The sequence below is a fragment of the Erythrolamprus reginae genome, chromosome Z, assembly GCF_031021105.1.
Source record: "Erythrolamprus reginae isolate rEryReg1 chromosome Z, rEryReg1.hap1, whole genome shotgun sequence".
Lineage (NCBI taxonomy): Eukaryota > Metazoa > Chordata > Lepidosauria > Squamata > Dipsadidae > Erythrolamprus > Erythrolamprus reginae.
Window position 1 is genome coordinate 111,780,645 of NC_091963.1, and position 18,648 is coordinate 111,799,292.

General features: G+C 39.9%; 1 protein-coding gene across 5 annotated transcripts in view; it reads left to right on the forward strand.

Annotated features, from left to right (window-relative positions):
- Positions 1-18,648, forward strand: part of TBKBP1 (TBK1 binding protein 1) — a 102,842-nt gene that overhangs the window by 44,473 nt on the left and 39,721 nt on the right. For all 5 annotated transcript variants that reach the window (XM_070766999.1, XM_070766998.1, XM_070766997.1 and 2 more), the window contains exons 6-8: positions 2,771-2,912; positions 8,624-8,820; positions 12,888-12,949. In XM_070766999.1, the coding sequence (XP_070623100.1) occupies positions 2,771-2,912; positions 8,624-8,820; positions 12,888-12,949 (401 nt within the window). The remainder of the gene's footprint in view (positions 1-2,770; positions 2,913-8,623; positions 8,821-12,887; positions 12,950-18,648) is intronic.

The following is an 18,648-nucleotide window of genomic DNA, read 5'->3' on the forward strand; positions in this document are numbered from 1 at the left end:
AATTCCATAAACCAACGACCCTCTGGGTGAAGAAATATTTCCCTTGATTTGTCCTCGCTTTCTTACCTATGAGCTTTAGGGAGTGCCCCCTCGTCCTAGTATTGTGTGATAGAGAAAATAATTTTTCTCTATCCACCTTTTCTATCCCATGCATGATTTTATACACTTCGATCAAGTCACCCCTTAAACGCTGTTTTTCAAGGCTGAAGAGACCAAGACGTTGCAGCCTGGTTTCATAAGGGAGGTGCTCCGTTCCTTTATCATTCTTGTTGCATGTCATTGCATACTTGGGGGTGGTGATTACATGTGCATGCATGGGATTATGGCTGTGGGCATGCATGTGCACCCTCCCCTTCCTGCCCCCCCCCCCCCCATTTTGGCACACAAACCAAAAAAGATTTGCCATCACTGTGCTATACTATTTCAGACAAATGGTTGCCCAATCTCTTCTTAAAAACCCTGATGTTGGAGCCCCCACAACTTCTGGCGGCAAGTTCCACTGATTAATTGTTCTGTCAAGAAATTCCTCCTTAATTCTAGATTGTTTCTCTCCTTGCCTTGCCTTTAGGTGCTTTGGAGAATAGGTTGACCCCCTCTTCTTTGTGACAGCCCCTTAGATATTGAACACTGCTATCATGTCACCTCTAATCCTTCTTTTCATTCAGCTGGTCATACCCTATTCCTGCAACCTTTCTTTAAATGTTCTTCATTCAATTGTATTATGTCTTTGGAGGAATTTTACAATCCTTTAGCAATGCTGTCTTTGAGCCAAACATTATGTAATAATTAGATATTTAATCTCCATTTAAAAGGAACTAAAGTTGAGATTGTGGATTGAGAAGACTAATACAATTGGAGCATTATCAGAAATTGCTATTGTTTTAGCTATACTCTTGCTTAGTATATGAGCCCTGACAGTGGTAGATTGCTATTCATTTGCCCCAGTTCAGGAGAACTAGTAGCGGTGGCAGCAGGCGGCTCTGCCCACCCGCTCAGGCATCATCATGGACAATCTGCACATGTGCAGAAGTTTATTCACATGCGCAGAAGTGCCGCATGTGAACCGTACCAAAAGTAAGTGAGCCTTGATCGAAATTAAGATGCTATTGTCGAGTAAATTTGTTTTTTAGCTGATTACAACATAAATCTTTACTGAAGAGTTGTTAATTACTCTATGCCCAAGAATGAAAGGATATTTTGATTCCCACAGTGAACAAATGGCTGCAAATTTGATAGCGCTAGCTCAGGGGTCCCCAAACTTTTTACACGGGGCCAATTCACTGTCCCCCGGACTGTTGGAGGGCCGGACTATAAAGAAAAACTATGAACAAATTCCTATGCACACTGCACATACCTTGTTTTACAGTAAAAAACAAAATGGGGACGTCCTATTTAGAGGGGGGAGAAGGTCTGAAATTCATGTATGTTTATGTTTTGTTTTTAATTTTCTTTTGTTGACATCTGATTGGCTATACAAGGTTTTCTTGGCTTATGAAAAATGTATAAAGAAAGAAGGAAGCACTTTGGCATAATGGTTAAGAAGTTAGAAATATAATTGGTGTTGCACTTTTTGAAGGAACATTAAGGAGGAAATTTAATTAAAAGAAAATGAATGTAACTGGATGACAAAATTAGAAAAAAAAACTTTTGCAACTTTTTTTATGATTGATATTAGTTATTAGATATTACTAACAAAAAGTGCATTTTATTCATGGAAAATTAGATAGTACACTGTGTTGTTTGAATGTATGTTGAGAGAAAAATTAAAAAAAATTACACCACCCCCAAAACAGTCCTTCCTTCCTCTGTCCCTCCATTCATTTCATTCTTCCTTCCTTCCTTTCTTCCTTGTTCCCTCCATTTCTCCTTCCTTCCTTCCCTCCTTCATTCCTCTCCACTTCTCCTTCCCCCCCTCTCTTTCCCTTTTCTTTCTTTCTCTCTCTCTTTTCCCTGTGCTCTTGTCACTCACCGGCGGGCCGGATAAATGGCCTCAGTGGGCCGCATGTGGCCCGCGGGCCGTAGTTTGGGGAGTGCTGCGCTAGCTGAAAGGGCTAAATTGACTGAGTAAAGAAAACAAGTATTTCTACTTGGAAACCACTATTAGATTTTGTGCTTGAGATGGAAAAAAAATGCTTGAGATGGAAAAAAAGTGAAATGAATTTTTGATTTGGGGTTTTGCTGACTAGATAGTTTGTTGTGATAAGAAATGATATTATTATGCATAAGTAAAAAGTTGAAGTTTTATGTTTAAGGATAAGTTAATCTATTGTGCCAAAAAGAGTTGGAAGCCAGTATTTTACTCTTTATTTTCCCTCTTCTATGCCTTTTCCTCTTTCCCTTTCTTTCCCCTATTTTCCATTATTTTTTATTTGTATTCCTTTTATTAGAATATAATCTGATAAATTAATAAATTATTGAAACAAAAAAAAAAGAAAACTAAAATGAAGGAAAAGTTTATCAGGATCAGAATGAACTCAGAATGAAGACTTCAGAGCAGAAGAGTGGAGGTTTGGTCTTAGATTGGAGGCAAGACAAAGTTGAGGATAGTTTCTTTGGATTTGAAAACTTTTCTGTTTATTAGATTAATTATCTTTCTTTTTTCCCCCTTTTTAAAAAATATACTTTATTAATTTATTAAGAATGGGGAAAGGGAATGGGAATACAAAAAGAATAAGAGGGGTGCAAAACAAGACATCTTTTTACATAGTAACATATATAGATTAATTATCTTTCTATCACAACATCTATTTCTATTTTGGTCTTTTTGCAGAGAGCACTGGTTGATACGCATTTAAATCGCATTCGGAGCCTGGAACAGCAGTTAAGGCAGAGAGATGGCAACACTTTCCAAAATCTCAACTCTCAACTTCAAAATCAAGAAGTTCAGTTCCGATCACTTCATGGCACTCATGGTAATTTTTTTTAAAAAAATCTAGTCCAGAAAAAAAGATATTGACTATTAAATTTGAAACCAGCTATACTCAATTGATCCTCTTCAAATTTTGGGACTACAAATCCCAGAATTACATATCCTGGGTAGAAATATTGGAAATTGTAGCTGCAGCACATCTGAAGGTACTTGGTTGGAGAATGTGGCATTAACTATTAACCAAAATGTGGCACAAAATTTTGGAAAATCTATTTTGGAACAAACAATACCGGGTTAAAATATGGGGTAGATGATTGACTTGCGTCAAATGTAGGCAGTAAACATAGTTCATGAAAAATAGCTGAATGTTTAAAGGGTCAGTGAAAGGAGATGTGATCAGAAATAAGTCAATGGTCAAATTTCAGAGAGGCACACGATAACTTAAGGGATTTATGTGGTCAAATATATCTTTTGAAGTAAGATAGTCATTGAGGGATGTGGTGGCTCAATGGCTAAAACGTTGAGCTTGTTGATTAGAAAGGTTCGCTGTTCGAATCCCTAGTGCCATGTAACAATAAGCTCCCATTACTCATCTCAGCTTCTGCTAACCTAGCAGTTTGAAAGCATGTAAAAATGCAAGTAGAAAAATAGGGACCACCTCTATATAGGGACCTGGAGATTTGAGGGAAATCTTAACTTTGCATAATCTTTCCTTCCATTAATACATCAACTCATCAACATTTATTTGTTCATTTATCCATAAACAGAAGAAAAATGTATACTAAATTATAATATTAGTATCTTTTATTTTTATTTGCAATAATCTTAACATTTAAAATTAAAAAGAATTAAACATACTGAACTAAAAACTACTGATAGTTAAAAGGAAGTACAGTGATCCCTCGATTATCGCGAGGGTTCCGTTCCAAGACCCCTCGCGATAATCGATTTTTCGCGATGTAGGGTTGCGGAAGTAAAAACACCATCTGCGCATGCGCACCCTTTTTTCCATGGCCACGCATGCGCAGATGGTGGAGTTTGCGTGGGCGGCGGGGAAACCCCGATCTTCGTCTGCTCGCTGCTGCTGCGGCCGCCCAGCAGCTGATCTGCTCGGCGGCAACAGCGAGGAGCCGAATCGGGCTTTCCCCTTTGCGTGGGTGGCGGGGAAACCACGATCTTCGTCTGCTCGCTGCTGCTGCGGCCGCCCAGCAGCTGATCTGCTCGGCGGCAGCAGCAGCGAGCAGACGAAGATCGGGGTTTCCCCGCCGCCCACGCAAAGGGGAAACCCCGGCTCCTCGCTGATGTCCCCGCCTGCCCGCCGCCCGCCAGCAAGAGGGGGAGAGATAGAGAAAGAGAGAGAAGGAAAGAAAGAGATGAGAGAGGGAGGAAGAGAGTGTGAGAGAGGAAGAAGCAAGATAGAGAAAGAGAGAGAGAGAGAAAGATGAGAAAGGAAGGAAGAGAGTGACGTCATCGGGTGGGAAAAATCGCGATATAGCATTTCGCGAAGATCGAGATCGCGAAAATCGAGGGATCACTGTATTATCCAGCAAAAATTTGTAAAAGACAGACATAGAACACAGGTAATAACATACAATATAATTTTTTTGAAATCTGCCAATATAGTATACCATTAATATCCAGTTGAAAATGTACAGCAATGCCAATTATTCAAATAATCCTGTGAATAAATACACTGAATTGTATATATAATGAATGTATGAAAATTCACCTAAACATGATTATGTATCATGTGATCTACATTTCCAAAAGATTATTTTAAATTCTATGCCAAATTTATCCAATTCAATTCAATTTCAATTCAATTTATTAGGGCTGCATTGAAGTTAAACTATATCTCAAAACTATCCTATGAGACTAAAACAAAACTGATAATATTTTTGAAATACAGTGTTACCTCTACTTAAGAACTTAATTCGTTCCGTGACCAGGTTCTTAAGTAGAAACGTTCTTAAGTAGAAGCATTTTTTTCCATAGGAATCAATGTAAAAGCAAATAATGTGTGCAAACCCATTAGGAAAGAAATAAAAGCTCAGAATTTGGGTGGGAGGAGGAGGAGGAAGAAGAGAAGGAGGACAGTCGCTGCCGAAGGAAGAAGATGAGATGAGGGGAATCAAAAATATCCAAAACTTTAAGGCTTTTTTAAAAAAAGAGAGACACCCAGCGGGAGGCTTCCTCCCATACAGTGCCTCTCATACACTGGCTGCTGCTCCTGCTACCTGCTGCCTCTTCCTTTCCATGCTGAAGGGCTCCCCTCTCGTCTTGCTCGCTCGCTTTGTAACCGGCGCCTTTCCTTCGCTGTGGTGACTCCTCGGCTTCCCAGAGCAACGGGAGTGTTTCTTTTCTCTGGGCATTGGCAGAGGTTTATTCCCTCTCCAAGCACCCAGAGAAAGGAAAATGCTTCGTTTGCTCTGGACTGCCAAAGCCTCCTTAAGCGCCACCAAAAGGCTCCTCTGGCAGCCCAGAAAACCCCGGGATTAAAGGGAGAATGGCAGGAAACCGGATGGGCTTTCGTGGGGCTCTCAAATTTCCTGGGAAATTTTTCCAGGCTTGGGTTCTTAAGTAGAAAATGCTTCTTAAGAAGAGGCAAAAAAATCTTGAACACCCGGTTCTTATCTAGAAAAGTTCTTAAATAGAGGCATTCTTAAGTAGAGCTACTACTGTATTTGAAGTCTATGAAACATGCTATATCAGAAATTTGTGGGCATTCCAGAAGATGCAGAACTACAACTCCCATCATGCCTCATAGTCCACCATATTGTGTGGAACTCATGGGGATGGAAATCTTATTTCACTAGCTCAGGCTGTATAAATGCTAAAAATCATTATTAATACTTGTATTTTGCAGATATAGTTGAACTTTACATTAAAACACAGAAAAAAATATCCATTCATCCATCTTAGGTATTTGATGAAGGTGAGATATGCAAATAGAAAAAAATGTTGTAGACTGAAGATGAATTGTGAACCCACAATTAGGAGGTCCAAATATTCTATATGAATATTTCCTCAACTGTATTCAGTAATTATAGTCGGGGCCATGTCAATCCAGTCCCTGATACCAGATTTCTATCTTATTTATCAATGTAAAACATTCTTCATTCCAGAATCCTGTGAGGATGAATCATGGCCTGTTCCAGCAAGAGATTCATAAATACGTTTTTAAAGGCTTGGAAAAATGGAGCAAGCAGATTGATAATTCAGAAATTAATATGTCAGGCTGGCATAGGCCAATCTATTTCCCATGTCTAAATGGAATTATTCACGTTATGGCAATAACATTTGTCAGCCAGTAGGTGGTGCTATGGTGCCTTGAATCTTGGATGTGTGTAGACTAGCCCATTTCCAAAATATTGCTTTCCCTTTGACCTTTACTTGCTTTGAATTCCTAGAAGAAATATAAGAAATACAGAAAAAGAATAAAATGGTTGATTGGTGAATCTTTTTCCCCAGTCCAGTTTTCTGGATAGTTTTACCTATTATCTACTCACTTTTTGGAGCAGTGTTCCTGCATTTTCATAGAGAGCAGCTGTCCATCTTGAGATGCTTGTTTATCAGGACAATATCAGGCTATGTTATTAGAGGTATATTGGAACGGAGGCTTAACTTCTCAATTTTTAGGTGCTGGATTACAAAAGGAATTTAGCAATTGCATAGTCATGGAGTACAATGGAATTAGCTGATCTTTTTCAGACCAAGGACCATAACTGGTCTTTGAGATGTATGCGCCAGGCATGCCCACCACCATATGTATAGCCAGGCTAAAAATTAAAAATCTTTCGATTCAATTCAAATCAAAATAAACTGTGCAATGAATTTATTGCTCTGGAAGCTCTATATTTTGGGGGCTGAGATCTGTTTTAGAGACAATACAGTCATAAGCATAGCTGAAGCACCTTTTAAAGACTTGGGAAAGAAAACTTGAAAGATCATTTGGACATGATATTCTCCCTTTAGGATTTGCCATCTCTTTCTTTCTTTCTTTCTTTCTTTCTTTCTTTCTTTCTTTCTTTCTTTCTTTCTTTCTTTCTTTCTTTCTTTCTTTCTTTCTTTCTTTCTTCCTTCCTTCCTTCCTTCCTTCCTTTCTTCCTTCCTTCCTTCCTTCCTTTCCTCCCTCCCTCCCCCCTCCCTCCTAGCAGTGCCACATATACGTTTCTTTTTCTTTTTTTAATTTCCCAAAATCGATCTGTTTTGGCCTTGTCTTAGACAATTCAGAACTTAACTAGGTGCACCATTCTTGTGATATTTTGAAGGCTCCCAGCATAGCCAGATGGACTAACTGATGGAGAAAAGATTCTAACAGAAGAAAAACAAACACTGTTGCTGGGCCCATCTCAATCCAGGAGACAGTATTGTCCAGAACTCTCAAAACCTGTTGCAACAGATCATGCTTCCGTATCAATAATTTTTTATACTGGCCTTTTCTTCCTAATTTCAACATTATGAATTTTTAAAATCAATAACTGAAGTCAGTAAGCTTAGTGCTCTATAATTAATTCTGGCCTAAGACTTAGAGATTAACCACAAGTTTGCTTTCTGTTCGGAAACTTCAGATCGTGCAGAATGCGGCCGCGAGAGCTATTGTGGGGCTTCCCAGATTCACCCACGTTTCTCCAACACTCCGTGGCTTGCACTAGCTGCCGATCAGTTTCCGGTCACAATTCAAAGTGTTGGTAATGACCTTTAAAGCCCTACATGGCATCAGACCAGAATACCTCCGGAATCGCCTTCTACCGCACAAATCCCAGCGGCCGATAAGGTCCCACAGAGTTGGCCTTCTCCGGGTCCTGTCGACCAAACAATGTTGTTTGGCGGGCCCCAGGGGAAGAGCCTTCTCTGTGGCGGCCCCAGCCCTCTGGAAGCAACTCCAGAGATTAGAACTGCCCCCACCCTCCTTGTCTTTCGCAAATTACTTAAGACCCACCTGTGTCGCCAGGTATGGGGGAACTGAGACACCTCCCCCAGGGTTTTACATTTTATGTATGGTATGCGTGTGTTGCATGGTTTTAAATGATGGGTTTTTTAGCTGTTTTTAATATTAGATTTGTTTCCATTGTAACATTGTTATTATTGTTGTTGTGAGCCGCCCTGAGTCTTCGGAGAGGGGCGGCATACAAATCTAATAAATTATTATTATTAAGTTATTATTTCATATTTTGAAGTCTGGCCAGGAGGTATCCTTTTGCTGGTTTATAATGGTTACCAAAGATTGTTGTCACATAGGGATTTATTGTTGCCCAGTATTGTCGTTACAAATTATTTGTACATTTAAAATAAAGTACAAAGAGTCTTATTTCTTTCAATTCCAATTCTGAGGAACTCAGTACAGTAGTACCCCTAGATATGAGTATAATTAGTTCCAGAAGGGAGCTTATATGTCGAGCAACTCGTATCTGGAACAAATTGCTTTAGACTTTGTTTTCCCCCTCCGAGATAACCAAAAGCAAGGATTCTTGCGCCACCTAGTGGACACTCGGCTCGTATCCCGAATTTGAGCTCGGGTCTGGAACAGAAATTTCTCTCCCCTCGTGGCTCGTATCTTGAAATACTCGCATGTGGAGCAGCTCGTATCTAGAGGTACTACTGTATAATGGTCCTTTATTTTTTGAGAAACATTTAGCCCTGTTAAATGTTAAGCTCTTTAATAATAACTTTTTAAACTCTTTGATAATGACTTTCTCTATGCCTCCTCCCACCTTTTTTCCTCCTTTATAACCCCTCCCCTCCCATCCCTAGTACTGGATCGCTCAATGAACTGGCCAAGCTCACGGAGCCTGGAACAGGCAGAAGCCTTGGAGGTCCAAAGGCTGGAAGTAGAGCTTGAGAAGTCAAGGCAGGAAATCCAGAACTGTCAGCACCGGGAAGAACAGTTGAAGACTGAATGTGAAAGGCTGCAGGCAGAGGTGAAGCAGCTGCAGGAGACCAGGGCTCAGGTATTTCTAACACAATTTCCCCGTATTGTTAGTTAGTGCCTTGGAGATCTTGTTTGAGAGGTTTAATCACTTTTATAAAAAGACCAAGGCAGTTTGTAATGTTATTTGTAATAAAGACTCCGTAGTTGAGGTCTCAAAACATGAAACTGGTGGAAGTTAGGAAATGGCAAATACAGTGTTCCCTCGTTTTTCGCGGGGATGCGTTCCGAGACAACCCGCGAAAGTCGAATTTCCACAAAGTAGATATGCGGAAGTAAATACACTATTTTTGGCTATGAACAGTATTACAAGCCTTCCCTTAACACTTTAAACCCCTAAATTGCAATTTTCCATTCCCTTAGCAACCATTTAGATTATTACTCACCATGTTTATTTAGAATAGAATAGAATAGAATTTTTATTGGCCAAGTGTGATTGGACACACAAGGAATTTGTCTTGGTGCATATGCTCTCAACGTACATAAAATAAAATATACATTTGTCAAGAATCATGTGATACAACACTTAATGATTGTCATAGGGGTCAAATAAGCAATGAAGAAGCAATATTAATAAAAATTTATTAACGTTTATTTAAAAAGTATTTATTAAAGGCAGATGAAAGCTTGGCGATGACATATGACGTCATCAGGCGGGAAAACCCGTGGTATTGGGGGGGGGGAAACCACGAAGTATTTTTTAATTAATATTTTTGAAAAAACGTGGTATAGACATTTCGCAAAGTTCAAACCAGCGAAAATCGAGGGAACACTGTACAACTATTTGTTTAGAGACCGGCCAAAGTTACAATGACACTGAAAAAAGTGACTTACAATCAGCTGTCCCTTGACCATCTTTGTATCCCCACAGCCATGTGATTAAAATTTGGGCGCTTTGCAACCAGCATGTATTTACAGTGATTGTGGTATCCCAGGGTCATGTGGTCATCAACTCTAAACTTTCAGCTGGCTTTCAACAAGCAAAGGCTTCTTGAATTTGGATTTGCTTAGTGACTATGTGATTCATTTAACAACTGCAGCGATTTGTTGTAAAATTTGGTGTACCTTACCTAACGACAGTCTTGCTTAGCAATGAAACTCTGGTCCCAGTTGTGGTCGTAAGTTAAGAACTAACTGTAATTTAGAAATAATTTTCTGTCTGCAGTTTTTAACATTTGTGGGGGATGTCCATGATGCAGAGTGTTTGGTATTGAAAGTTATTTAAAATACCCTTGGAAAATCCTGCGGGTTGTATTTCTCTGGGGTTTCTGTGACTTCCTGGGTAAGAAAATATCTGAGTCTACCTCCCACCTTCAGAATTAGCTGATAATTTCAGCTAACTATGTTATATACTTGCTGTATGAGACTATTGATTGATTCTCATCTCTCTAATTAAAAAAAACAAATGTAACTGAGATAAGAGTTTCCTATTATCTGCTATAATCCTAGAAGTTTCAGTGAGGAATATACATCCCCTAGATGTTTGTATTCAAGCCAATGAAACTAGACCACATTATACAACAAGCAAAAAATTCTGTCCTGTTATATGGACATATCCTGGATCAGTCTTTCTCAATCTTGGCAACTTTAAGATATGTGGCCTTCCCAGAATTCCACAGCCAGCTGTGCCTGTTGACTTTTGTATCCAAACTTTTGAACCTCACATCCGCATTCTCTCATTTTCTAAAAAAATCTGCCACCTATTTTTCCACCTATTTACTTAATCCTATTTACTTAATGAATTAGTTAAACACATTGGCTATATAAAATAAAGGTGCATTATTTCTAAATAATAATAATAATAGCAGAGCTCCCAGTTACAAATTAAAGAAATATAACCTTCCTGTTCTGTATTTGTAATATCTTACTTCACAGCTTTAATTTTTCTAGTGTCCTGGTTGGAATGAATTTGTACAGCTAAAGCAGAAAGAAGTAGAGAAGATGCTGTAGCCTTTTCAAGCAGTGACATCAGACAGGGCATGAAGAATCAGTCTAATACCAGCAATACCACAATACAACCCCCATCATTTGTCTACTTTCCCCCAGAAGAGTGCAACTTGTGATGTAACATTGTTTTTGTCATTCCATGGAAAACTGTATGCCCTTGTGGGATGTTGTTCACTTTTTCTAATAATGTTAAACTTACAACCACTAGCATTCTTCAATCCTGACTATGCTTGGTTGGGAAACATAATAGAATCAATACAGAGGACTACAGGGAAAAACATCAGACATGAAAGTCCAATTAAACTAATTTATTGCCAATCACGTTTATATCCCTGAATCATCTCACTAATAGTGAAGGTGTTAGATAAGGTCAACAGAATTCAAAGAGGTTTGAACTTAGTTCATTTGTGTCAACATAGGATTACAGTGATCCCTCGATTTTCGCGATCTCGATCTTTGCGAAACGCTATATTGCGTTTCGCGAAGATCGCACGCAAAGGGGAAACCCCGATTCGGCTCCTCGCTGCTGCTGCGCTACCGAGCAGATCAGCTGCTGGGCGGCTGAAGGAACCTTCCCTGGATCTTCCCGGCCGCCCATGCAAAGGGGAAACCCCGGCTCCTCGCTGATGTCCGCCGCTCGCCCGCCCGCCAGCAAGAGGGGGAAGACCCAGGGAAGGTTCCTTCGGCCGCCCAGCAGCTGATCTGCTTGGTAGCGCAGCAGCAGCGAGGAGCCGAATCGGGGTTTCCCCTTTGCGTGGGCGGCGGGGAACGCAAACTCCACCATCTATGCATGCGCGGCCATAGAAAAAAAGGGCGCGCATGCGCAGATGGTGTTTTTACTTCCGCAACCCTACATCGCGAAAAATCGATTATCGCGAGGGGTCTTGGAACGGAACCCTCGCGATAATAGAGGGATCACTGTATATGTTGATCTTTATTTTAACTCCACCCCAGGTTCTGCCATTGCTTCTCCTATGATAGCAGAACATTTATCTTAGTCAAATAAGTTAAGTCTCATTTTCAGATTGTTGCACTCATTTACTGAGTTACTGATTAAAACATCTGGAAATCACTTGTATTTATTATATTTGTTAAACAACTTTCCATTTTCTAATATGTAGATCTTTCTTATTTTAGAGTAAGATCATTGGGATTTAATTCTCATTACCATAAATAATTATATAACTTTTAAAATAATATATTGATCAATATATCAAATAATAATAATTGAGGGACAGCCACAAAGAGGAGGGGGTCAATCTATTTTTAAAGCATCAGAAGGCAAGACAAGAAACAATGGATGGAAACTAATCAAGGAAAGAAGCAACCTAGAACTAAGAAGAAATTTCTAACGGTGAGAACAATTAACCCATGGAATGCCTTACTTCAGAAGTTGTGGCGCCCCATCACGGGAGGCTTTTAAGAAGAGTTTGGACCACCACTTCTCTGAAATGGTACAGGTTCTCCTCAAGCAAGGGGTCAGTCTAGAAGACCTCCCAAGTCCCTTCCAGCACTGTTATTCTATGTTCTGTATATTATGATTCACCACTCTAGAAACAGATACTGTTAGTTCTACTTCTCCCTTTGATATAGACCCAACTTTGGGTTAATCAGCCTTTGAGTTCTGAGTTCAGGTGAATCATTTTTTAAAATGTTGCCCAGGAAACTGCATGGGGATGCCTAGGTGATAGCTAGGAATCAAGATAGATTCAAAAACTGTTAAGTATACTATTGAACAATACATAACATAGATTCCTTTTCAATGGAAATTTTGAAATGATCAAAGTTTCTCCCTAAGAAGGCATAATAAATATTTTCTTCTGATGAGCATTAGGTCGCTCTTGAAAAAATATTTGTCATTCTGAATTTCATTATTTTCTTTTAACTTTTGTTGCCAATATTAGCTTTAGTGGTGAGGACATGCTTTTTGCAGTGATTTCCAATTCAAATTAGAACTTTAATTAAAAATGTTAATAGAAGCCATGTGGATAAAAATCAAGTTGAAATAGTGCAAATAAAATCTTATTTGTTCCATTTACAAAATGGAGCTTCCCTCTAGCTGTGCTCCCCTGACTTATTGTACTGGAGGTTGTATAACCATGAGTATGTATTTATAACAAAGTTTGCTCTAATTTTTCTTAGGATCTTGCAGCTAGTCAGTCACAAAGGGATATGGCATGGGTGAAGAAGGTTGGAGATGACCAGTAAGTGCCATTCTTATTAGTAGATAATCGTGTTTAATGGGATGGAATTGACTGGATGTTCAAGTGCCAAACTTTCAACTTGTGAAATCAGATGTATTGACATTTGATTGACCGAGATAATCTTGTCCATTGTGATAAAGCTCTGATTCTAAGAGATTAATAGTGGTTGGTACTTATTAAAGGAGGTGGAAGTGCCAGAGAGAGTTCAAGAAGTTAGTTACGTGAGTATAGCTGGTGGATGCACATAATTATTCAGGGCATTTTATATTATATCTTTCTATCTGACAATATCTCTCCAGTATTGCCCATAATAAAAAAAATGATTAAACAAATTCCTTGTGCAAATCCACATTTGGCAATAAAGAATTCTGTTCTGTTCCGTTGTGTTCTGTTCTTCTCCCTGGCTATCTGTAAAGGCTTCAAGTATAATGATCGGTCTATAAAATGCCAATTCCTCAAATACTGCTCTTATGTTGTACGAGGGTCACCCAGAAAGCAATGCACCACATTTTTTTTCTCAGCCTATAGTAATGGTATGAATGCAAAACTTTAGATCTGCTTAAGAACCCCTTTACTTAAGAACTTTCCTAGATAAGAATTGGGTGGGGTTGAAGATTTTTTTGCCTCTTCTTAAGAACCCAAGCCCGGAAAAATTTCCCAGGAAATTTGAGACCGGCATGAAGGCCCGGTCAGTTTCCTACCATTCCCCCTTTAATCCCGGCCATCTCGGGCTTTTCTGGGCTGCCAGAGGAGCCTTTTGGTGGTGCTCCCCCTCTCGCCCACCTGGGTTTCTCTCTCTGGCAGAGTGTATGGGAGGCAGCCTCGCGCCGGGTGTATGGGAGGTGCGTGCTCCTCCTCGCCACCTCAGAGTCCCTCTTTTTTTCCCTAAGCCTTAAAATTTTGGATTTTTTTTTATTCCCCTCACCTCACCTCCTTCCTTCGGCAGCGACTGTCCTCCTTCTCTTCTTCCTCCTCTTCCCCCCACCCAAATTCTGAAATTTTATTTCTTTCCTAATGGGTTTGCATGCATTATTTGCTTTTACATTGATTCCTGCGGGAATAATTGCTTCTACTTACAAACTTTTCTACTTAAGAACCTGGTCACGGAACGAATTAAGTTCGTAAATAGAGGTACCACTGTACATTATTTGAATTGTCAGGAGTGCATGTATAAATTTTGCATTTCTTCAAACAGATAGTGTAGTTGCAGCAGTGTTTTGAAATGGTGTCTGTAAGTGATGTACGTTACAAGCAGCATGTCATCATTTAATTTTTCATTGTGGAGAAAGAAACTGTTGGGAACATTCACAAACGTTTGTGTACAGTTTATGGAGAATCTGCAGTTGACAGAATTATGGTTATTCACTGGGCACAGAGGGTGAGGCTATTAGAGGTGATTCGCACAGTTCAGAAATGGCCTTTTGACCAGAATAAGGAGTGGTACCGACAGGGCATACATACCTGTGTCTCGTTGGAGGTAGGCCATAGAAAAGGATGAAGATTACGTGGAAAAATAGGGAGTATAGAAGACACATTATTCTTTCTTGTGTGTAAGTTTCATCGTGTTCAATAAATAATTGTTGAAGAAAAAAAATGTGGTGCATTATTTTCTGGGTGACCCCCATATTTATTAATCAAAGCAAAACAGCCTTTAGCTTCTTTGTTCCTAAAGGGTGTAGCTCATCTTAATATCTGGATAAATTAAGATACTGCAGATCAGCAAAAATAAAAATATTTTTTTTATCTTTTAAAAACTAAACATCTTATTACAAGGGACACAAATATGCTTTTTCAAGAGGCAACTGGACATTTTGGTTTTTCTTCTTCGCTTCTCATCCAAGAAGCTTCTTCAACTGTAACTGGATCAGTGGTGGGTTGTAAATTTTTTTACCACCTGTTCGTACATGCACTTGCGCACACAATGCTTCTGCGCATGTGTGGAAGCATCCCAGGCGGTTGGGCAGAGCCTCCCGCTGCCAGTGCTACCAGTTCTATAAACCAGGAGTAACTCCCCACAGGACTGAATGATGGGGAACTGAAAGATGTATACTTCTTGCAGACAACTGGTCATTTGCATTCTGTTACAATTGTTAAAGCCACCTGGAGGTTTATCTATGTTATCAGAGTCACCTGAGTGTTGCTAATAGATGTGGAGCCTTGGAACTGTTGTAAAAGTTTTGTAGGCTGGAGATAGATGTTGCATCCCTCCCCCTTGGTTGAGAGAGGGCTATTCAATCTCAACATAAATGGCCTCTTTGACCCCTCTTTCAAACCACACAGGTGACCCAGATGACACAGATCAAAGCCTCCAAGTGGCCTTAACAGCTCACTACAAGAATGCAAATGACCAGCTGTCTGCAAGAAGTATAAATGCTTGCATTCTCTACAATCCAGTCCCAGCTGAAGAAGCTTCTTGGATGACAAGTGAAATATTTTCACCGGGAAAAAAATCCAGAAAGTCCAATTGCCTCTTGAAAAAGCATCTTTGGAAAAACCATGATCTGGATGACCACTAGACATATTATAGGGGAAGCTTAGAGATTCTTGTCATACTACATGAGATAATAAATTCTTACCACATGGGACGACCAGTTTAACCAAAAGTGCTGTAACGGTTTTGTAAACAAAAAAGCTGTGAGAATTTGATATATTGATTTCACTATAAATAGAATTGACAAATTCATTTCATAGCGGCTTCTTTATCTTTTCTGCAACAAATTAACTTATATGAACTTTCATGTCATCTATTATTTCAGTGGCTCACTCACTAGCTAGCTTACTGTTGTGCTATATACTAAGTCATGGGTTCCTCCCCCCCCCCATGCGGTTAGCAGAAATAGCCTGGCATAACTGAAAAATTTGTGATCAAAATTGCGCCCCCCCCCCCCCCGTGATAATAGTTGAGATTTTGTCAATTTTTGCTGGGTTTTGCTTGTGTGCATGCGCGGAAGCAAAAACCTCACCAAAATAGCTGAAATCTCACAGGATTTGGCTTGCTGTGCACGCACAGAAGTCAAATCTTGTGTGGGGTGCGAGCACATGTTGGGAGCGCACTTGTGCCGGCTACAGAGGACTGTCTGGGTAGCGGGGTAACTGGCTGACCACCACTGTATATACTAAATAAATTTTGTAATCCCTAGGCAGTACAATAATGGATACAAATCTGACTTTTAAAAAGCTGTATCTGAAAACCAGCAAGGAACATTGTCTAATGTTGTCAATCAATCAAGCTAGCAAGCAAGCAATATTGAGCTAAGAAATTCAAAGTACAGTTTTAAAGCAAAAGAATATTTCAAATTTTGGAAATTTTAGTATTTAGATAGATTTAATGGATACCAAAACTCTTATGCTCCATGTTATTAATCAACACATCAGCGAGAATATCAGTGTCGTAATCAGCAACTGTGTTGTAAAAAGATACAAGGCAGTAATTATTTCCTGTCACTTTTACTAAGATTTTAACAATTCTCCTCCCAATTTATTATATTCCTTTTATTATCATTTTGCACAAATTTATTCTGGGCTATTTACAAGATTAAAACAAATCTTAACAAATAATCCTCTATCATCCAAGAATAAACTGTTAAATCACCTCGCTGTCAATAGTAGTCAAATTTACCTAACCCCTGACCCAGTGCCTAGAAAATGGCCAAAGTGTTAGTGTCTTTTGTGGAAGGTTAACAGTTTTGGGATAATATACCAAAGAATTAATGAAATTGCAGCCTGTGAAAAATTTATAATAACCGTGTTACCTTTTAAATGGCCATTAAAGCCTATGGTTTTTATTGTAGCAACAGTAGAGCAGGTTTCTTGACTCTGGAGATTCATAAAGTTGAAACAGCATCCTGTATTTACCAAAACTAGATTTCTTTATGCCCTTAACTGATAAACTAACAAAGTGATTATTGCAAAAGGTTTTTATGGGGAAATGTTTTCTGGCAAAACAAACTCTTATTTCATTAAAACTTATGTTGTGATATGTTTCTTAGTCTTTAAGGGGCAAGAGGATGAATGCTTTTGCTATTGCAAACCAACAACAAACCATTTGAAAGTTTGGAGATATTCTGGGAGTGATTTCAGCTAGTTACACCATGTTTGTCATTTGATACTACTGCCTTACTGTAGTAATTTTCATGTAACATGGAAAAAGACATGTATGTCATCTCGTATTGTGGTGGTTTTTTTTAAACAAGGCACACATTTCTTAGGAATGGTATTTGAATGTACAAAAGAAAGGATAAAATACAACTGCAACAATGTAAAAGAAGAAATAAATAAGACCTTCCCCCCTAAAAATAGAAATTAAAAAGTATATACAGTAATACCTCATGATACGAACTTAATTGGTGCAAGGAGGAGGTTCGTATGACGAAAGGTTCGTAAGACGAAGCATTGTTTCCCATAGGAAACAATGTAAAGTCAATTAATCTGTGCAACCAAAAACCCCCGCAAAAAAACGGCTTTCGGCGACTGCTGGGAAGCCGCGCGGCTGTTTTAAAAGGTGACAGCCGGCCTGGGGGGCTTCCCAGCACCCCCCAAACCCCGAACCCGGGTTCGGGGGGGTGCTGGGAAGCCCCCCAGGCCGGCTGCGACCTTTTAAAACAGCCGCACCGCTTCCCAGCTGTCCTGAAGCCGAACGCCAAAGCCGAACTTCCGCGTTCGGCTTCAGGAGACAGCTGGGAAGCGGTGCTGCTGTTTTAAAAGGTCGCAGCCGGCCTGGGGGGCTTCCCAGCACCCCCCTGAACCCCGAACCCGGGTTTGGGGGGGTGCTGGGAAGCCCCCCAGGCCGGCTGCGACCTTTTAAAACAGCCGCGCCGCTTCCCAGCTGTCTCCTGAAGTCGAACACCAAAGCCGAACTTCCGCGTTCGGCTTCAGGAGACAGCTGGGAAGCGGCGCGGCTGTTTTAAAAGGTGACAGCCGGGCTGGGGGGCTTCCCAGCAACCTCCCGAACCAAACCCGGGGTTCAGAAAATTTTTGCCTCTTCTTACGAACTTTGTTCGAGTTACGAACCGGCATTCGGGAGGCTTCTGGGAAGCCCCGCCGCCCGGCTGTCACCTTTTAAAACAGCCGCGCGGCTTCCCAGCAGTCTCCGAACACCGGTTCGTAACTCGAAAAAAGTTCGTAAGAAGAGGCAAAATTTTTCTGAACCCCGGGTTCGTATCATGAGTTGTTCGTAAGACGAGGGGTTCGTATATTGAGGTATCACTGTTCTGTGTTTTCCCTACAATAAGACCCTGTCATATATTATTTGAACCCAAAAATAAACGCTCGGCATACAAATCTAAATAATAAATAAATAAATAAATGTTATTGTTTGGTGGGTCATGGAACAAAAATGGGGCTCCTCTTGCCATCTTACCTGATTTCCAGCTCTGTCTCCCTAACGCTAATCACAGAAATGGCAGGGACCGGTTGCGCATGCATTAAAGTATTTTCAGGGAGGACTTATTTTCAGGGAGGGTTTATTTTCGGAGGAGGGCTTATTTTGGGTTGTTATTTCAGGTTTCTAGCAATTTACTTAAATCTGTATACTATACGTTAGTATACAGGATGTGAGGGTAATACTCATTATTTGTTTATAAAAAAATAAATAATGAATCTGGAATTACCCAATGTTCTGTCTCATGATGATAAAAGATTATGAATTTTTAATACTGCTAAAATATACCATCCAAATGGTCTAGGCAATAAATATTTTA